General features: G+C 36.3%; 1 protein-coding gene and 2 non-coding genes across 3 annotated transcripts; 2 read left to right on the plus strand and 1 right to left on the minus strand.

Moving 5' to 3' along the window:
• Positions 1-4,488: 4,488 nt before the first annotated feature.
• slc3a2a (solute carrier family 3 member 2a) lies at positions 4,489-12,729 on the minus strand. The gene is made up of 11 exons (XM_028474950.1): positions 12,578-12,729; positions 11,320-11,527; positions 11,053-11,237; positions 9,500-9,673; positions 9,306-9,400; positions 9,025-9,161; positions 8,083-8,192; positions 7,146-7,348; positions 6,970-7,047; positions 5,098-5,317; positions 4,489-5,007 (listed from the first exon to the last, which is right to left on the minus strand). Exons 2-11 carry the CDS (start codon positions 11,514-11,516, stop codon positions 4,868-4,870), a joined length of 1,539 nt encoding a protein of 512 aa, XP_028330751.1. The 5' UTR covers positions 11,517-11,527; positions 12,578-12,729; the 3' UTR covers positions 4,489-4,867.
• Positions 12,730-19,586: 6,857 nt separating this feature from the next.
• trnam-cau (transfer RNA methionine (anticodon CAU)) lies at positions 19,587-19,658 on the plus strand. The gene has a single exon. It is a non-coding gene; the product is annotated as a tRNA-Met (tRNA).
• Positions 19,659-20,837: 1,179 nt separating this feature from the next.
• Positions 20,838-20,909, plus strand: trnam-cau (transfer RNA methionine (anticodon CAU)). Its single transcript has one exon. It is a non-coding gene; the product is annotated as a tRNA-Met (tRNA).
• The last annotated feature ends 539 nt before the right edge of the window (positions 20,910-21,448 follow it).

The raw sequence follows: 21,448 nt of genomic DNA on the forward strand, positions 1-21,448 counted from the left end.
CTATCTTAGTATCTCATCATTTTGAGATAATATCTCATTATTTTGACTGAAGAATTTATTATTATTTTACTTTTTCTATTTATTTTTCTTGTTGTTGTTTCTGTAATGGCGGAAATGGGCTCTCCTAGTTTTGTGATGTTGCTGACTTTGTTCTAACCGTATACCAGGGCTTATAGACATTGCTTTTATATCACCTTCATCAGTGTATATAAAATATATAAATGAGTCAATGACGTATAAGGATTTTCACCACATGATAGTTTCTAAAATGGACATCATCGGGTGAGGTTTGCATGAATATTATAATAGAAATAAAAATAGAAATACTTTGAAAACATATACACGACTATAGTATGACAAAAATAGGGCAGGAAATAAAGTTTGATTGATAGCACCACATGATATGTTGACAGTTTGAATAGCAGAATAAATTACAGAAGTAATGTAGTAAGTAAAATAAAATGAAAACCCTGGGACCCACATTTTACCACGATCATTAAATCGCGACCAAATTTATTTTTTTTATTTTATTTTTTTTTTTTAGAATTCAACCAACCAAATTTAGTTTTTCAAAAAACATCTGTTGAAAACACACATATATTATCTTTTTTTTTTTCTTTTTTTTTTTTAAAAAAAACATAAATCCTATATATTTTCCTGTGAAATGTACATTAAACAACATGCCTGTCAAAAGTCCAACATGAGAGACATTAAATGTGTCATTATTTTTGACCAGCTGTCCGCGACCCACTGCACACAGGTCCGCGACCCACTTTTGGGGCCCTGAACCACCAGTTGAGAATTTTTATGAATTTTAAACCCTTTGATTTATTTTTTTTTTTTAAATAAATGTAGTTGGACAGGATGTTTAGGCGTCACGTCATTGACCCAAATATATGTAAATATTATTTTTTTCCTTTATTTATTTATTTGAAATTCTCTCAAAACAGTAAAAACATCCCATCATCCTTTTCTGTTTTTTTTTTTTACATTTTTTATTCCGAGGCAGGTATTTGTCCTCAAACTCATAGTTTTAGCAGAAAAAAAAAAAAAATCTACAATAAATTATTTTCAAAAACATGAACACGTGGAGGATTAGCTTGATCAGTGCAGCGAATGCTAAACAAAATGAATCGTGAACAAAGTTTTTCTCCCATACGTTGACATTATGTCCATGTTACAGTTACATTTACCTGTGTAGGGTTTTACATTAAAAAAAAGTGTTAAAGGTCAAAGATCATTAGCGATTATATCACTGAGACAGAAAGTATTATGAGTGTGTCAGACTGAGAGTGAGGCATGAGTGTGCATGACGGAGGTTTGGTTTCAGAGCGGCGTGGGGACCAGGCCCTGGTTCCCGGTATCACACTTCAAATGTCCCCGTGTGACACCACAGCAATGACGGCTCTGTATTCAGCCACCCTGAAACCCTGCTGAGGGAAAATAAGCTGACTTTCACATGTGTCAGGAACGGTGTGACTTTTTTTATGCATCGAGACGAGATGAAAAACTGACAAAAGTAATGCACGAGTGTGTGCCACAAAACCTGACATTTTGACCTAGAAGTATGTGAGTTAAAAAGCAGCAAATAACAAAAAAAAACAATAACCTGCAGAAAGACAAACCAGGGTATTTTAATTTCATTTGAATACAATAAGTACAAATGGCGTCTTCTTCAATAATATATTGTGTTGATCTCCTTCTGTTTTGTAAATGAGGTCTTGTTAACTGAATTTGCTCATTTCTAATTCATTATATTGCAATCTAAGCCAGTGATTCTCAATTAGTGGGTCGGGACCCAAAAGTGGGTCGCGGACCTGTAATGGATGGGTCGGACACAGCTGGTCGAAAATAAATAAATAAATACTTAATGTCTCTCATAATGGACTCGTCTTTTATTTTGAAAGACACTTTTCTTTTGGCAGGCACATGTTGCACAGAGAAAATATGGATTTAAGTTTTTTGTTTTTTGTTTTTTTTTTTTTTTAAAAAAACTTCATATATAAGCTATTTTTAAAATACTAACTTTGGTTGGTCGAATTCTAAAAAAAAAAAAAATAAATTAAAAAAATAATAATAATAGTTGAAATGGGAAAAAAAAAAGTATTGTAAATAAATAAATACAAAACAAATATATAACCTGCCTGTGTTATATTTAGCTTTTATGACATTTACCACAAAAGGAGCTTCTTTGAATATGTCCCCTTTAAACAGGAATTTAAAAACAAGTCATAACGCACACGTACCATTTTATTGACAGACTTATGAAATGACAGAATATTTTTTATTATCTTTTATTAACTTTTCCACGTACCCCCTGCGATGTGCTCACGTACCCCTAGGGGCACGCGTACCCCTGGTTGGGAAACACTGCTTTTGGGCATCCAATTCGGCCCACAGGAGACGTAAAAATTACAGCAATGACATTAATTATTGTGTAAATCAGCGATTCTCAACTGGAGGGTCGAGACCCAAAAGTGGGTCGCGGACCTGAACTGGGTGGGTCACAGACAACTGGTAAAAATAAATAAATACTTAATGTCTCTAATGTTGGACTTCTCTTTTATTTTGAAAGAAACTTTTCTTTTGACAGGCATGCAGTGAAATGCATGTTGCACAGGTAAATACATAGATGTATGTTTTTAAAAAAGATAAATATATGTGTGTTTTCATCAGCAATTTTTGAAAAAATACATGTGGTTTGGTTGAATTCTAAGAAAAAGGGTCCCGGGTTGAGACCAGTTGAGAACCCCTGGTGTAAATGACTAAATAATCCTGTTGTAGATATCTCAAATTCAGCAGTATAATGAAATTCTGCAATATTTTTTAGGGGTTTGTAGTTTTTCTTTGATTATATAACATGTATGGTCATTTTTAATCACAACTTTTTGGAAAGAACTCTAAATGTTTCCCACAAATCTTGAAATTTCTTACAAACAATTCCACAAAAATTGGTTCCAAAATTATGAATTTTTTTAAGTGAAATTCTGGCAGGGACCGATATTAAAAACTACGTTACAATTGATGTTAAAATTGTTCTTATCTCTACCTAAAATCTGAGGCCCACTTGAGATCTAACCAGTCCAAATTTAGCCCCTAAACTCAAATGAATCTAAGCAGTTTAGTGTTTTTCAACTTTGGGGTCGAGTCCCCATGTGGGGTTGCCTGAAATGCCAGTAATAGTAATTGATACGTTATTTATTTTAAAACCCGACTAAAAATGTGTTTTATTTTTTAATTATTTTTTTTTTTCAAATTAAATTAAAATTAAAATACCACAATATTCTGTATTCTATACTTTTACTTTTTCAACAAAAAATCTATTTCATATTTAATTCAATATAAAACTATCTACACTAGTTAGTGCATGTAATCATGATTACTCTATTTGTAACACAGTATAATAAACATGATGTTAAAAAAAAAAAAACTAATTATAAAAGGGAAGAAAAAAAAAGTATGTAGGGTCACCAGAAATTTATGTTATTAAAATGAAGTCATTATCATTATCATGTAATCATGGTATATTTAGAACCTCTGGTGTGTTTTCATTTCATTTTTCACATGTCCAACATGTATATGTTAAAAAACAATAATCCAAAGGTATAAGTATTCAAGGTTCAATATGATTGTGTTTTAATAGCAGATATGTAAATAATAAAGCATTGACGCTGCACTAATATCATTTTCTATAAAATATTTGAGTAGATTTTCTCAACATTTCACTCCTAATTTGAAAAACCCTGAAAAGAACTTTAAGGCTTTATTAAGCAATTAGTGATGACTTTTTGATTAAATGTTTGATATTCAAATATAAATGTAACAAATTAAATTGATTTTCATAATGCAAATATCATTTTTTTCTATTTAAAAGTGTAGATAAATATCTCTCGAGACAGATTATATTTTTTACAACTACAGCTCAATTTAAACCCTCAAAAGCAGAATTAATTAAATGATTTAAAAACATTCATCTGTAAAAAAATAAATAAAAATTTAATAAAAAAAAAAAACAAAAACTGCAACATCAGTCATCCAGACATTTTTATAAAATAAAATATTGCTAAACTTTACAAATTCTGAATTTTAGAGTTAAAAAAATAAACTCAAAATACTGAACTTCTCAGTAACCAACTCTATTTCAAAACTTTTTTTTATCTTTATGTTGCAATGAATTCAAATATCTCTGTGTCGTAATCAGCTTCCATTGATACACACGTTTCTGTGTTGGTTTGATTCTTTTAAAAATATCCAGTGCAACATTACTGTTTTTTTTTTTTTTTCTTTCTTCGTCATTGTACGGTAATTTGATTTAGTGATAAAATATAGACTTCCTTCGTTCACATCTGTGACACATTTTCTCACACCTGCGTAACCTGGAAAAAAAAAAAAAAAAAAAAAAAGCCTTTCAACTCATATCTTTGACTAAAATTAACACTTGTGATTTTATCTTCCTTCTAAACAATAAAAAATAAACACAGCACTGTGTAGGCGTTTGCAGAACTGTTTATTCACGTCCAAGTCAGTTCACGTGACAATGTGGAGCCATGTATTCTTTTAGTGAAAGTTAGAATCTGAATGATTTTCCCCAAATAAAAAAAAATGAGTTTAAAACCTTTGTTTTTTGGGATTTGGAATGTTTCTCATGTGTGGGGAAAACAAATGTAACAGTAATGTTCTATAAAACCCAAAAAACAAGTAAAATGTGTCAAAAAAAAAAAAAAAAAACATCCTAAAAAACACCAAACAAGGACAATGTATCGACAGCAGCTTTTCTGTGATGAGTGTTCTGTGATGAGTGTTCTGTGATGAGTGTTCTGTCATCTGTAGTTTTCTCTCATAATAACGCCTTCATGTGGCGCCCTTTTTAGGGCGTGTAGGGGAACTGCAGCAGAACAGCTTGTCCAGGGTTGAGGGTGAGTTCCTCCAGGCTGACGGTGGAGTCCTCAGCCAAGTCTTCGTCTGTGGAAAACCTTACTTTTGCGTTCTGTGGTAACTCGACTCCTTCTGTAGAAGCGAATGTCAGAACGTCAGTGAAACACAACACGGGGAACACTTTCACAAGCTGATCTTCCTGTTTGGGGGAGCGAGGCTTACCTGTAGGTGTCAGTTTGAGTGTCAGTTTCTCAGGCTGCTCGCCCCAGTTCACGACAGTTACAAACCTCTCGCTCTGGTCCCACAGGCGGAGGTACGCCAGGGACGAGGCAGACGAGTAGAGCGAGTAGTAGTCGCCATAGAGCAGCGAGCGCTCTTTACCTCGCAGGTCACTCAGAGTTTTAAACCACTTCCTCACAGCGACGCGCTCTTTTCGCATTGCCTGTGACAAAGAAAAAACAAATGGCACAAGTCAGGGTCTATTAGAATTGTGTCATTTATAAATACAAAAATTGGCCATAAAAGTAATTAAATTATTATCAAGTTTAATTAACTGACAATTATAATTTAACACAAAACTGGGGATATACCATTTTTCAAAAACTGAAGTTGTGGGGTATACTGATAAAAAAAAGGCTCAGACAAACACACCAAAAATATTAAAACCTATATTTTCATTGATAAGGAAGCCTAACAAGTAGGGATGTAACGATTCACTCAACTCCCGATACGATTCGATTCACGATACGATTCTCTCACGATTTATTTTACAAAATGGGACTGTAGACAAATTTTTTTTTTGGGAAAAAAAACTAGAAAATACTGTATTATTTTCCTTTTATATTTCATTGTCAAAAGAGTCCCTTGAAAAACTATTCAAAACAATGCAATTTACCTAAAAATAAATCTTGAATGAAATAAATAAAGGAATAATACAAATGAAAATGAAGCCTATTAATTTAAATTCTGGTTCTATAATAAACAATGCAAAACTGCATAATGGTTCTTTTTCTTTCAAAAGTGCAACTGAAAATGTATTTTGTGCCTTAACAATTGGACTTTAAAAAAAAAAAAAAACCGTGATTACACTGATTTACGTCATATTTGTTTGGACCAGCAGAGGGCGCTGGTAACAGTGGTCGGTTGGCATGCAGAAATTCTTGCAGTGAAGAAGAGAAGCTATGCTAGCAGACAGAGCTAATAGAAAAACATGACTTTTACAGATATTCAAGTAATATTACAGATATTCTTTCGGTGCTAAAGGGGCAATGAATCATTTATTAACATATTTAAGAGTAGAAGGCGGCCAGAAAGAAAGTATTAGCAGACTCCGCCTGCCGCCTACACTTGTGGATAGCACCCTCTTCTGGTTGAAAAAAGTACTGCGATTCAATTTTCAGAAAATCGATATCAACCGTGATACCTATGAAACGATTTTTAACTGCCTTACGATTAATCGTTACATCCCTACAAACAAGGTAACCAATAGAAGATTAGATGATATTTGTTTTTTGTGTATTTTTCAGATGATTTAGGACCTGTTATCATAAGACATGCTAACAGAAAGCTAACACAAGAGGAATGTTAGCTTTTAATAGGTTATTTATTTCAGGCTGAGTAATTGTGATTAATTGTAATTGACTTTCAGAGGATGAAATAAAACGGTTAAAAAAAAAAACGTAATCGTAATTGAAAAATATAATTAACCCCAACCCTAGCACACGTTAGCATTCCCACAAGTGTTGTGCGATAGACATTTTATATCCATATATAGGTAGATTTACATCCTGATAACAATATAGTATTTCTTCCATAAAATTACATGAAAAGAATAAATTGGTAACATGACCTTTTCCTCTTCCTCTGCCTAAAACGCATGATTTTGCAGCAGCTTTTTCCAAATATTGTTCCCAAAGTTGAGACTACGGAAACGTATTAATTAAAATAAGGCTTTATTATTTTCTATAACTTTGAATAGACTGGCCAATTAACCAAAAAACAAAACAGAAAGCTTTTCAATTCTTTCATATCAATAAAGAAAAGAGCAGATTCACAACATTTTACCATTATGGGTCATTTCCATCGTAAACTCACCTCTGCAGCTTCATCAACTGGAGCATCACTAGCAGGTTCTGTATCTATGTCCCAAATCATTTTAGGATATTCAGCACCCTAAAATAAAATAAAAATAAAATAAAAAACCAGGTCAGACTGAAATGTGTTCAAATAATGGCATATGCACAAAAAGCATTTAGTGTTCTACAGCGTACCTGCTCTGCCTGAAGACCAATTTCATCTCCATAAGTGAAAACAGGAGTTCCAGGTAGAGTGAAAAGCATGAGCTGGTAGAGTCTGATCAGTGCTGACGAGTTAGCAAGTGTGGCTAAGTGATGGCCCCCGGCAGCACCCAGACCCCACCCCACGCTTCTCTGCTCACCGTTGAGGTCGTCAAAGGCCCTGATGCGCTCCACACCTGCACAAATATCCAGTCACGCAATCAGCTTCAGTGCATGGATCTCGCCTTAGTGCAGGGGTTCTCAATCTTGGGATCGCAACACACTTGGAAGAGATCGCCAGATGAAAAACTAAGAATATTTTTTCACCAATTTGAGCCAATTTTAGCTCCTTTTAATGCATTTTGCTACATTACTCCCATTTCTCTTTCAAAATTCAATGCCTTTTCTGTACATTTGTTGCACTTTCAGGACTTAATAACCCTTTCCGCCACCCAATGTCTCATGTTGGCCCATTGTCACTTTTAACCTCTTTTCACCATATTTCATGCGTATTTTTCATCATTTAACCACATTCACAATTTGTTATGCTTATTATTTGCCAGTTTAAACTAAATGTTCAATGTTGACATTTTGAACGCTTTTTCTCTCCGTTTTTGGCCACTAACTTGTAACTTTTACCCATTTCTGTGGTTTATTTTAAATCCCATTTCATCACTTTTTCCACCATTTTTGGTCATTTAACCCATTTTATATATACCATAGCATGAACAATTATAAAATTCCTGGATAACAGTGGACATTATTCAGATAAATAATTACAGATTAATAAAACAATGAACCATCATTTTGCTGACTCTTAAGACAGGCCCCAAAAAGCTCTCCTTTATTCCCCTGTCTCCACATGACTGTTTTTAAATGCACATGTGTTCAAAAGGTTGAGAACCACTGTTTAACTAAACAGCTAGCGTACCTCCTTTGTTGCTGCTGAGCAGGTCAGACAGGATGAGGTCGACGCCCGAGGTGTTGACCAGCAGAGCCACATCAGGAGTCGGGACGCTTTGAACTGCGCCCATCAGCAACCTGCAAGAGTGTTGAGGTCAGTCACACACAGGGGACAGATTGTCAACCAGCAGATGAAAGGAGGTCTCAACTGGTTCTCAAATTCATCTCTTCCTGTTCACTCTCTAATCCACCACTAGTTGTTGCCTTAAAGAGGAGGCCAGGGGAGTCAAACTCACTTTCCATCAAGGGCCATTTACAGCCCAGTTTTGTCAGAAAAGTGCAGATTTCTTTGGAAAAAAAAGTGCAATCAGTTCATTACAGTTTTTTCAGTTTTTTTTTTTTTTTTATGGGGAGCTCTATCTCATTACATGTTATGATAATAAAAGGCTATTATATTCTATTCTATTACTGTGCCCTAAGTCACTCTTCACTTTAGACAATGTATGTGACCTAAGGGATTGCTTAATTTGAATCACTTAATATAAAAACATTTAGTAATTTCTACATGGCTATTTATGAGGAAAAATTTAGCTATAGTACAAACAATTTGTGATTAAATCCTTAAATAATGAGCATAGAAATATTTTAGGCTTCCATACATATCAGATAAAATCATTTAATTTGTGAATTTAGAAGAAGAGAAATATTTGCAACTGAACCATCCAGTGATTATGTTTTTTTGTCATTTTCATTTGGGAAAAAAAAAAAAAAAAAATCTTCCCACGGGCCAAATACAAAGCTTTGACCCACGGGCCTTGAGTTTGACACCCCTGATTTAGATTTTTTTTTTTTAGTTGACCCGTTTCCACTAATAACCTTGCAGACATATACATTTGATCTCCACTTCCCCCACAGAGAGGGAAGGTTCCTTATAGTACTTCCTCATATCCACTACAGTAAAAGGACTCACTTCTTTTTAGTGTCATCAGTTCTGTTGCCAACGACAGCTGCTTGCAGCTTGTCCCAGTCCAAAGAACGAGAAGCTATAGTCAGGTCAGATATCTTGATGCCATCGACACCAAACTTCAGCCAGTGCTCGGTGGCAACCTGGAATAGAGCAAGAACATGTCAGCTGACACAGCATTACAATGAGAGTTACTGAACAGAATAAAGAGCATCACCATTCAATAAAATTCAGGAAAATCAAAAAAAAAAAAAAAAAAAAAATGCATTTTAACATCCATGTCCCACCTTGACTTCTTCCACCGTATCATCCAGATGATCAGCAGTGAACCACGGATTGGCTCCATGATAGTTTGGAGTCAGGTCAAGAATCACAGACATGCCTAGACGTCAAGACACAGATTATTTTTAAAGCTGTGGGTGATAACATTTTATAAATAGTCTAACTGCACTAACTGACAGTTATATAACACACTGCTTACCTTTCTTCTGAGCCTTATCCAGCACCACCTTCAGGTGTTCCTCTTTTCCGTATTTAGGGTCGACTTCTTTCAGTTTGAGAGTGATGGGCTGGTCGGCCTGCACGGTGTGAAGAGGACCCAGGACCAAACCCTTCACCTTCAGCTGGTTCATGTTGTCCAACTTAGCCTCGACACCTGCAGAGAAGAAGGAATATAACGTAAATAAAGGTGCAAATCTGGGTGAGAATTTCACATCCAGATGAATCTGAGGCTGGAGTTCTGATTGGTTGACAGGGAGGGAAGGAATAGAAAAGTTGATTTTTTTTTTTTTTAGCTTTAGTTGGACTAGCAGAAGCATTGCTGATCCCGTGTATAGCGTTGCTAAAACTTGTGTGAAATCTGAGCACAAGGAGATCCTTTATGTGGGAACAAAGTAAAGTCACATGAGGTTGTTGGAATTCAAGAGCCTTTACAAACCAAAGGGTTGGAGAACTCATGGGTTTCAAATAGTTCTTTAGGGAAAAAAAAAAAAACCATCTCTTTACCACCTTTTTTTACAAATGTGGCCTAAAACCTTTGTATCCATTAGAAGATCTATGCCAAAGCAAAGTAGTCCCATTTTTAGGACTCAAAAACTCAGACTCAGCCTGCTTTTTACATAATTTAGCAGCTTTTTCAGTCAAAATATCAATATGTGCTGCTTTGGTTGCTCTAAAAAACCTGAAAAAGTAAATGATGTAACCGTTTTTTGTTTATAGAAAGAATAAAAACAGTTGTGATCCTGGAAAAAAAAAATTCAAAATTAAATCTGTGACCACAGGGCAGTGTAAAGGTCTGTTAGGAGAGCTCTTCTTCTCTGCTTCAATGTCTACTTCAAAACCGCAGAGTTGGAACTGTTATCCCCTGTGGTCACGGATTTTCTCTGGTCACAACTGTTTTATCCTCTTTCCGTAAACAAGGGATTTACATTGGCATCTTTAACATTTACTGATTATTTAGAGCAACAAAAAGCAGCACAAAGTCGCATTTTGACCTAAAAACCAGCTAAATGATCTAAAAAAGCAGGCTGAATGCTTCACTCCACTAGAAAACAATGGGATGTTTACAGGCAAATGGGGCTGTGTGACATCAATCACGTAATTCCAAGATATAGGAACACAGGCTCTAAAAGCTGTAAAGTAGCCCCATTTTTTTTTTTAAAGGTTTATGAAACAAACTAAATTACTCCGTTCAGTGCTCAAATACAGAATGAAGTCATAATTTGAAGTGTCTCAACTTATTAATAAAAAAAAAAAAAATCCAATTAAGAAATCTCATTATACGTCAAACACATGCCCAAGATGGTTCAACGTGACCTCAGATTTCACAAGAAGAGATACGAAACAAATGACATGTTCATTTTTATGTGACCTTTAGTCACTCTGCATGTGCCAACGCAGCAGTTTGGTATCTCTGGAGCTGATTCAAGTCAAACAAAATAAGACAGGCCAAGACATTGTCATGGTGACTTCCCCATAATAGACTAGTTTTAATTATCTCCACAGCTAATATATATATTTATATACACACTTTACCTTCCAAATTTTCAGCAAAGGCCTCAATGTCAGGAATCTGGTACAGAGGGCCCTCATTCCACCAGTTCATCTCAGGGAGGGGTTTGCAGCGAGGAGCCTGGACGATTATAACCACGGCTCCAGCCAGCATGCCGACCCAGCCTAGCCAGAATAGGATTAGGAGCGCCCAACGTGTTCGTACCCATCTGAACACAGAAAGGGAAAAGATCCAATTGAGTTATTTCAAAACCAACTGTATACAGTTACAGGTTGATCTGATTATTTTACCCTCTAGTGCCTGCTACTCTCATCAACTCCTCCTTGGACAGGCCTGTAAAAGCCACCTCGTCTTCAGGGACCTTCAGCTTGACGCTGCCATTTTTCTCCCCAGCAGCAGCCTGGCCGTCGCCTGTCATTGGCTGTTTCTCAAGGTCCAGCTCATTAAGCTCCACTTCTTTCATGTCGATCTCCGTGTCCTTACTCATTATGATTCAATCTTAGGAGAAAATGAACAAAGGAGATAGTAAGTGGAAGGCTGAGCTCAATAAAAAGAAAAGTATTAAAGACATACAAATAAGTTAAAAGATCAACTTAAAAATGTCTAAAATACAACATCTTATTCCGTCTATGGAGAAAAGGTCTAAAGATCATCTGAGAAGTCAAACTATAACCCTGAAGTCCACATGTTAAAGTGACACGTCACATTAAAAAATAATAATGTCACTTCATTGAATTTCAGTAACAAACAATGAATGAAAACATTTTACTGAAAGATGAAAGAAATTAAAAACCGCCAGGGGTACAAAATACAGGAATCAATAAATACATATTTCAGATGAAACAGTAAAATAAATGCAAGTAGTCAATAGTTTTGACAGCTTTGGGGTTTATTTAAGATCGAATGGATTCTGTGAACTGTTGTAACTCAGATATTGTTTAAATACCGGTTTTTTTTTTGTTTTTTTTTTAAGAAGTAAATTCAATTTTGCCAGGTGAGTCACATTATCCAGCATCCGTTTTATGATTCTGACGCAACAGTAGTGGTAAGTTACCACCGGAAGTACGTAAGAACCTTCACGATAAAAGTAGCCTAGGACCTAGGTATTAATAAACTTTTTTTTTATAAACGCATTGGGAAATAATACCGTACAAGATGTATACTTTCCAACTTCAGTTACATTTATAACCCATTTGCTATCATGTATTGTGTATATGGGCTTTAGTGTCCATTCAACCATATGTCTTGAAATACTTTAGAATGGTCAGTTTAATAAAGCGTTATTCTGCAATGAAAAAAAAAAAAAAACATCGTTGAAAAAGTAATCCAAGCAAACAAGGTTATCATACTGAATCAATTTCGACATAAAAAAAAATAATAAAAAAAAAAAATTCGCCAAACAATTACTTCAGCTGGTGAAAAAAAGCCAATAATTGCGTCATACATTCAGGAAATGACGAGAACCCGCATCTTCCCGTTTTCCCCAGATCAGCTTCGACATATATTGTGTACGTTTCAGAAAACACATGATAAATGACATTATCTTACCTGTAAAAGCGTTAAAAAACTAAGTGTTATTGATTCCCTCGGCCAGGCACCGGTAAGCCGTTTATCCTCGTTAAAATCCTGACAAAGAAGCTGAGCGACTCTATTTGTAGTTTCTGTAAGGCCCCGCCCACCAAGGGAGGGAGCCAATCGGGTGTCTCCCTCAGGGTCTGAGGCGGTCTCTCTCTTTCCAGGAAAAGCTGAACCAACAAACTGTCCTGGCTGGGACACACATGGACGATTGGGTTTCTACAAAGAAGCAGCAATAAACTACCTCATCCATGACTTGTTTGCATCTGGCCATTTAAATTTACAACTAACATACACAGATCTAACCATTTTGTGGAAACTAACTGATTGATAGTATCGATTAATCCTGGCTGATCTGATTATCTCTTATTTGTCTTCCAATCATCTCTCACTGACCTAATCAACACAGATGAGTAAAGTTAAATCCCATTACGCATATAATGCATTTATTTTGAATTATCAATGAAAACATTGGAGTAACATTTGTGTCTTTATTATTTAAAACAACAACAAAAAAAAAACATTTAATCGAAGAAAAAAACGAGTTAAAATGCAATTGTTTGGGTCTCAACTTTTTTTTCTTTGAAAATATTTATTTTTGATTGAAGTTAACTTTTTGGATTGAAAAGTTGTTGGTTTTTTTTGTTATGTTTTTTTGATAAAGAATACAAGTGAAAATGAATGAAAACTTTATCTCACTGAACAAAGTTTCAATCAGTTAGTAGTATTGATCAGATCAATTTCAAAATGAAAAAACTGGAAAAATATTATCTAAATAACACTAATTGTTGACCTCCAACTATTTTAATAACATCAAACTTCCAGGATAAGTAAAGGCCTCATAAACATTCTCTGATCCAACACTGGACATTAATTGAACTGTTGGAATGTAATAGTCTACAATACTTTAATTTGCACTTTTGCAATTGACGTTCACATTTTTATTGCTTTTAAACTTTACTAAAGTCAAAAAAAAAAAAAAAAAAATAAGAAAGAAAGAGAAAAGGTTAGCACTTAGAATAAGCCTTTTCACACTCTTGTAAATCTCGCTCTCGTTCAGTTCTTGCTCGTGCGTTCAATGGTCAAGAGGGGATAAACTCGCCTTGGCTGAAAAACGAATCTGACAGAGATTTAGATTATTTTTATAGTTACAGCATTGATTCCTTGAAAGATTTTTTGCTGAAACGTGGCATCGGTCTCCAAGGCAGAAATGCCGAGTTAGCTGCTAAAGCTAATGCTGCACACAAGCTGAAAATTCAGGTTTTTCCTGGCTTTTTAAACAGGGACCAATCAGTTGATCAGTGCGGTTTCACTTATTGGCCTGTTTAGTGTCCATCTTGTGCACTTCCTTCAAATTTGTAAATGTAATTAAAATAATAGCTTAATAAAAAATAATCCTGGACCTGGTTAGTGAATGGTGTACCTCGTAAATGTACCTTTTCAAAGTGAAAACTCATATTGTCCTTTTCACACTCATAATGATACATTTCATTCATAAGCGCTTTTCAAAAACTCAAAAACACTTTACAGTTGTAAAGACAATGACACACACACAAAAAAAAAGAAACTAACAAGGTAAATACAAAAACAATCACAAGTTAAAAGCTTGGGAGAAGGAGTGTGGAAAAAGAGGAAGGCTGTCGCTTTGATACTGTTTCTCTCATCGGTTTTACAAAAGTGCTCAGATATGTGCATCATTCCCAGGTTGAGTCCGAATTCCACCCGTGAGAGACCCAGGTAGTCTGTGTTTTTGTGCACCAAGTGTAATCTGTGTGGAAGCGAGGGGACTGCCTAATGCTGCTGAGCTGCTCCCATTGGTTTTTAAAAGTGCTAAGATCGGCCAAAAGTGGCTTCAGCGTAAGTCCCTGGTCCCTCCTCGATTCTGAATGTGTGTAATATTAATAATATAAACACTATCATAACTCTAAAGTTCTCCAGAATGAAATTTCAAATGCTGTTAGGTTGGAAATATCAACAGAGTGAACGAGCTTGTTTACGTTTATATCCCTCTCGACCTATGACCCCTACCACATCACATGCACAGTTCCAGAGTGTGAAAAGGCTTATATCCAAATGCTTTGAATGTAGAAGATGCGTTTCCATTACCCTGGGAAATGCGCAAAATCTAAATAGCGCAATAAAAACTGCTAATGGAAACACCCAAATTTTGAAAAAAAAAAAACTCAAATATCGTATTTTTACGCTTTCATGAGGAGGTTTTTCAGTTGTTCGATAAGTTCGATATTGAAATGTGGCACAGCGACAGAACGTGACGTACCTGGTCACATGACCACTTCTCTACGAGTAAACGCGGTACGTGTGGACAAAAAAGGAGACCGAGACATTTGTTAGCATTATACTATTATTACTGCCACATTAAAATAATAAAATAATAATAAAATAATATATTTTATAATTATTTTATTATTTTTTATTATTATTATTATTACTCACCTTAGTTACACTCACTGAGGACACCTGCTGGTAAATATTTTTATAGTTTTTTTTTTCTGGATGTTAGACACACTTTGGTCTTTTTTGAAAGCTTACGGCTGTCACGTGACCACAGGCTCGAATATATATAGTTCCCACGTGACGTCACAACATATGGGCATTTCCCGAAACGGCGCCATTGCTGTGAGCAGCTCAAACAAGTTGGCCTCTGTTTACAGCCAAAAGAGCACAATATGGTAGTTTTGTGTTGGGTAAATGGTGCATTAATTGCTGTGATAGTTGAGTTAAATGTGGATTCTTTAGTAAGGGAAGTCGGCAAGTCAGATCCATAACTTTGGGATAGGGATTGGCTCTCAGCCCCGTGCCTCGGCTACAGTCTATGGGCTGGAGGAGCGGCCACCACCGTCGCTCTCCTCTCCCCGCCGCTGGAGTCCTGGCGCTCGGCCTTCCTCGCCGCGTCGGTGGCACTCCCCCCCTACTCCCTGGCCTCGCCGCCGTTGTTAGCCCCCTTTGCCGGAGGTCCGCCCCGACCCTGGCCACCGAGCCAACCCTCGGCGAAGGGGGCCAACGACTGCGCCGCTCAGCCTTCGTCGCCGCATCGGCGGCGGCTGCTCCTCCAGCCCATAGACTGTAGCTGCGACGTGAACCCAGCCCTGCTTCACACCCCAGCCCTGAGAGGCAATCCTTATCCCGAAGTTCCAGGTCAACTACTGTCTGCATACACAATCAAAAGACGAAGGGAGGCTGGCCCGACTGACTGTTGATTTTTGTGACAGTGCTGCTGCGCTTGTGGCAACTAGGGGCACTTGCGTGAAAGTTACCGGTCTAGGGGCCCTAGTGGCCAAAAGTTACACAGCGTGCCTTTAAGACAATTTTATGAAATAATTTATGAACGGTATCATAGTAGTCCAAAAAAATCTGACATTGCACATCTTTTCTCCAAGCAGCAGCCATGTTGAAAGTCTCAGGTCAATCTGAGCCTGATTCACAGAGATATCTTAGGAACAGATAGACACACACAGATTCTTTGCTTTTAAAGATATATAGATATTGCTTCTCAATTTTTTTGTTCCTCCTTTAAAAGTAACAACCCAGAAATAACCTGAATTTAGCTAATGATAGCAAATGATAAAATCCTATTAATAAACCTGTACCCAAATAATAATACAAATATAGTTTTGTTGACTACAAATCTTTTAAGGCTACAGTAATGTGAATATTTCACAATCGTGTCATTTTGCCGCCTTGTGATTCCTGTTGTATTTTTGTTTTTTGCTACATCTGACCCATGATATTTACTACCTCTGCTATTAGTCAATCATACTATTTGTTCCAAATTGTGTAATACATAGCAATGCCACTGGCAGCAATACAGACATTTTTAAAATGACATCTGAGACCATTTAAATGTTTCCTAAATGGTCTCATGGACATTAGAACTGGTCAGGCAACTCTAAGTCTTCATGCAGCAAAAGCATCACCAAACCATCTCCAAACAGAGGCAGTCAGGCCTGCAGAAGACCAACTCAAACACACACCATCTGTTTATACGCCCGTCTGTAGCTCACGTGCACATTCAGCAGAGTCATGTGGGAGAACCCCCCCCCCCCACAAGAAAACGTGCCATGGTGTTGGAAACTGCAACTACTACACCTGCCGTTGGTAAAGATAGTCAAAGTAAAGCACAAACTGTTCCTTTGTTTGCCTTTTTTTCATGACCTTGTCCTTTGTCATGAACAGCAGCTGAGAATAGAAGAAGAGGAAAAGAGGAGGAATGAGAGAGGAGTGGCCATACTGGAAATAAAGGAGAGTGCTGGAGAGGCTGGAGGAATGAGGGTAAAGGGTAGACACTTGGGAACACAGAGGGGGGTATGGATTGAAAAACATGTTGATGAACTAGAAATGAGGCAGCTTTTGTATCAAGAAACACTTGGAAAACATTCAAAAATGTAAATAGCTGAGCTCCTTTGCTTCACAAACAATGGAGAAGCATGGGAAAGAATTCCCTCCCCTAATGTAGGGTGGACTTGCTTTGTTTAAGCTTTTGGAGCCACTATAATATACTGTATGTGAGCACAAACTCATATAGAGAGAGTTAAAAAAAAAAGAAAAGAAAAGAGAAGTGGGTTTAGTGTTTCGAAAGAATTTCCGTAATGTCTGGAGCTCAGGCTTCAATAGTTTTTAACCCTGGGGGCACCTTTGGGGACCAAACGTGTACCTTCTTTTTTGAATTCTCAATATCTCATTCAGTTTAAAGACTAATTGTATTGTATGAACCTTGGTCAGGTGTGTTCATTCATTATCATGTTCACAACTCATGATCACTTTTATTGCAAGATACAGAACAGGTGATATAAAATGTGTCGACACTCTTTGAGTTCGGGACCGACTTAGTCCCATCGACTACCATTATAACCACATACTTTGGATATACTGTTCGCCTGACATATAACAGTGGTGTTCAAATAAATACCTCAGCCACATAAAGCCATCATTAATGGCAGAACCATTATAAGCAAGGTGAATAAGCAAGACAGAAAAGTTTCAATGCTAGAATCATGAATAGTTAGCTGAACCAAGGAGTGACTTCACACAAAAACCTGCTTATAACGCCTTGGGGTAGTTCATTGAAGCTGAAAACACACACAGACACACACTAATTCCTGTGAGAGCGTTTGTTTTGTAAGACAGACTGAGGGCTCCAGGGGAAAGAAGGCAGGGCAGGACAAACCTGGACCAGTTCAGACCAGTCTGGCTTATAACTTTCATCTCATTGTTTTAGGCTCTCTTGTGAGTGTGTTCACATTTGGATCTCAAACTAAACAAGGGAAGTCAAAAATGCTGTAGTGTGTTTTCTTTTTAACATAAAAGTGAGCTAATGTTCAGATGTTTTTGGGACTGACATGTTTGTTTATCTGTTTTAAGGGTGTGCACAAGTTATTTTAAGTTTGAAAGGACTCGACAGCACTTATGGGTTGGTTTCAAATTTGGTACATTCATACAATAGGCTATGGATTGTGTTTCATCTCTCTATAAAAGCAAGCAATCTCTGTCTGTATGTGTGTATTCCTCAAATATCTGTGAATCAGGCTCAGACTGACCTGAGACTTTCAACATGGCTGCTGCTTGGTTCAAGGGTGTGCAACGTCGAATTTGTTTGGAGGCCCCACCCCATATGTGACTTGTATATATATTATGTAAGGTAATACTGTGTTCATTTTGGCCCTGAAAATAAAAGGGTACTGTATTTTGACAAAGTGCATGCGGTTTTATTTTTATAAAGTACTGGTTTAAGCACAATTTAAGCACCAGAACCGTTTAAAAAATACAGAGTCGGCGCCGGTATCGGATAAAACGCAACCAATACCCAACCCTAGTCCTAGCTTTCCAGTGACAGTTACTGCTTGGTTCAAGGATGTGTGACGTCGGATTTGTTTGGACTGCAATGATACCGTTCATGAATTATTTCATAACACTGTCAACTGGTGGGCGGAGCCTAGATAGTCTTCCCATGCATGTATGATTACAGACTTACTGCGGGCACTGCACTATTAAATGTAGTTTGAACTTTGACTAGCTACTATTATATAATGTTATCACTCATTTTCTGCGAATACTTTATTGGTGTATTGTAAAAAATACTTCATCCAGACTAATGGTTAGGATAAATGGTCTTTAACCCCAAGTTATAAAATCCAAAGACATATTTGCAGAGGTGAAAGTAACTGATTACAATTACTCACGTTACAAAAATTGTGTTGCTTTTATGGGCACTCGTACTTTTTTTGAGTATATATCTAAATCAGTCATTTTACTTATACTTATAGGTACGTTTTAAATGAAGTAAAGTAATTTGATACATTTCTACACTCAACCATTAATGAGTGAATTATTATTTTTTGTTTAAAAATGATCAACGGACGTTGTGAAACTCCAAAAAAAAAAAAAAAAAAAAAAAAAAAACCAAGTGCGCCAAAACAGCATTAAATGGAGGATATTTATTTATTTTTTTTAATCAGTTTTTAAATTTAATAAATGTAGCTATACGACTGAGAATCTTCTATTTCATACATGAGATGTTTACTACATGTAAGGGAACCGTGGCAAAATATATTACCAATAGTAAACGTAGGGGGTGAAAGAAGTAACGAGTAACTTTTACTTTGAGTACTATTTAATTGAGCTACTTTTTTACTTTTACACGAGTATTTTATGTATGACTTACTTGTACTTGTACTTGAGTACAATTTCAATCACGTAACAGTACTTCTACTCGTTGTTGGTTTGTTCATAGGGACAGAGTGTGTACTCACATTGGCCCTCTGGACTGGAGGAGCCTGTTTTTCACGCTGGTAACTGAATAAATCTCTTTTTTCCCCGTTTGAGACCCCACGGTCTCCAACTACAGTCGAGCAGGAAACAATAGAGCTCGGTTATGTAAGAAAGTGACCCTCCGTGAGCTGAATGCCAACAGACTGTGACTGTGAGTGTCTCTTCATAAAGCCACCTGACCGATATTTCGCCATCCAGCAGAGTGGCGCAGCGGAAGCGTGCTGGGCCCATAACCCAGAGGTCGATGGATCGAAACCATCCTCTGCTAATTTTAACATTTTCACAAGAAAGCATATTAATATATTCTACGCCTACTTTTCAGCTAATATCATTTTACATGTATTTAATTGACCAATATTATTATCCAATAATTCATTAATTTACTGGCTGCAAAGTATCTCCTTGCCCCCACCTGTAAATATGTATATAATCTGTATCCTTTATACCTTTTACATTATTTATTTCTATTTATATATAGCTTCTATTGTTGTATTGTTTATTTGATCGTCATTGCACTATTTTTTGGGTGTCTTTTGAGTTTTTCTGTGTGTTGCCTTCTGATGTCTGTTTCTATTACTGCCATGACAGTACATTTGCCCACTGCGGGATAAGATACGCTACTATTAATAATAATATGTTTTCATTAAAAGCACCTTTTTTACAATTCAAGGACACTTTACAGGACACGTGTCAAACTCATGGCCCGGGGGCCAAATCTGGCACTGTGGAGCATCCAATTTGGCACGCAGGAGAAAATAAAAATGACAGAAAAAAAACAAGAACCAATATTTGCAGTGGCTCACAGTTTCCCCAGTGCTTATATCACATGATTGCAGTAATTTTTAATGTTAAAAAGTTGAAGAAAAAAAAAAAAAAGAAAAAAAAAATTCTAACAATTTTTTTTTTTTTTTCTCAAATAGAATATTTCCCTCAATTAAAAAGAAATCGGTCACAAATTTTAGGAGATTTAAAGTGAAATCCTGTTGGGACTGATATTTATCACTTATTGCTTGGATATTGTCGGTTTCTTGCATATTTACTCGTTGGCCCGCTTGAGATCACACGGCTCCAAATTAGGCCCCTGAACTAAAATGAGTTTGTTTAAAAACATATAATAAAGTCATGCAATAAAGTACCAGTAAACTTGTAATGATGACGACTAATGTTGTTCGCTTTCATGATTAGTTTGTCATCGTTAACAGTGACATGTTTTAGTAGTTTGTCAGGAATTACATACTATTAAAACAGCTCACGTTAAATTAAATGTTTACCTCATTTGTGTCTACAATGTGCAATTTGCCAAGAATAAAATACACCCACACAGACTAGCACTGACATTAGAACTACAGCTTGGAACACACGAATGAATTAATGCAAACAAAACGGAATTAATTCAATCAATTTGAATGATCCAGCAGGATCGAAAATGACAGCCTATGAGGAATCCAGCAGAGTGGCGCAGCGGAAGCGTGCTGGGCCCATAACCCAGAGGTCGATGAATCGAAACCATCCTCTGCTATCCTTTACATTTTCACCAGTAAATAGATCTATATATTCTACTCCTCAAATAAATGTACTTCCTTTGTAGAAGACATCTTATTTTACATGTATGTTATCATATTTATATACGTTTTCCAATAATATTCTGGTTCGTTTCAATAATATTAATAATAATAGGTTTTATTCAAAAGTTCTCACCACTCAAGGACACTATGGGTAACTTCTATCAAAGTAGGGGCCACAAAAATGTGATTGTCTGACCCGAGGGTCACATGATCAACATTCATGGGAGCATTTAGAATAATGCCCAATCTGAGCATTAATATGGGGGGGGAGGGGGAGGTTTTTGTCTTTGTGGTCCTTTTGTGTGGGTTTTCTTAGTGTTTTTTGAGTTTTTAAACATTTTTTGTTTTTGAATTAATTTAGTCTATTTTCTTGTCAATATGGTGATTTTTTTTTGCGTGTGTGTGTGTGTGTTATATCTGTGTTATTTGTTGTAATTTTTTCAATTCAATTCAATTCAACTTTATTTACAAAAAAATTTATTTACAGCAAAGT

Source organism: Gouania willdenowi, chromosome 18, assembly GCF_900634775.1.
Source record: "Gouania willdenowi chromosome 18, fGouWil2.1, whole genome shotgun sequence".
NCBI classification, from domain to species: domain Eukaryota; kingdom Metazoa; phylum Chordata; class Actinopteri; order Blenniiformes; family Gobiesocidae; genus Gouania; species Gouania willdenowi.

What these genes read in the sequence shown, in the direction of transcription:
- slc3a2a (XM_028474950.1), bottom strand. Translation starts at nt 11,516, where the DNA reads ATGAGTAAGGACACGGAGATCGACATGAAAGAAGTGGAGCTTAATGAG. An exon ending in AGAGTAGCAGGCACTAGAGG is followed by an intron (nt 11,238 to 11,319) that starts GTAAAATAATCA and finishes TTCTGTGTTCAG; the next exon opens with ATGGGTACGAACACGTTGGG. An exon ending in ACTGATGACACTAAAAAGAA is followed by an intron (nt 8,193 to 9,024) that starts GTGAGTCCTTTT and finishes ACACTCTTGCAG; the next exon opens with GTTGCTGATGGGCGCAGTTC.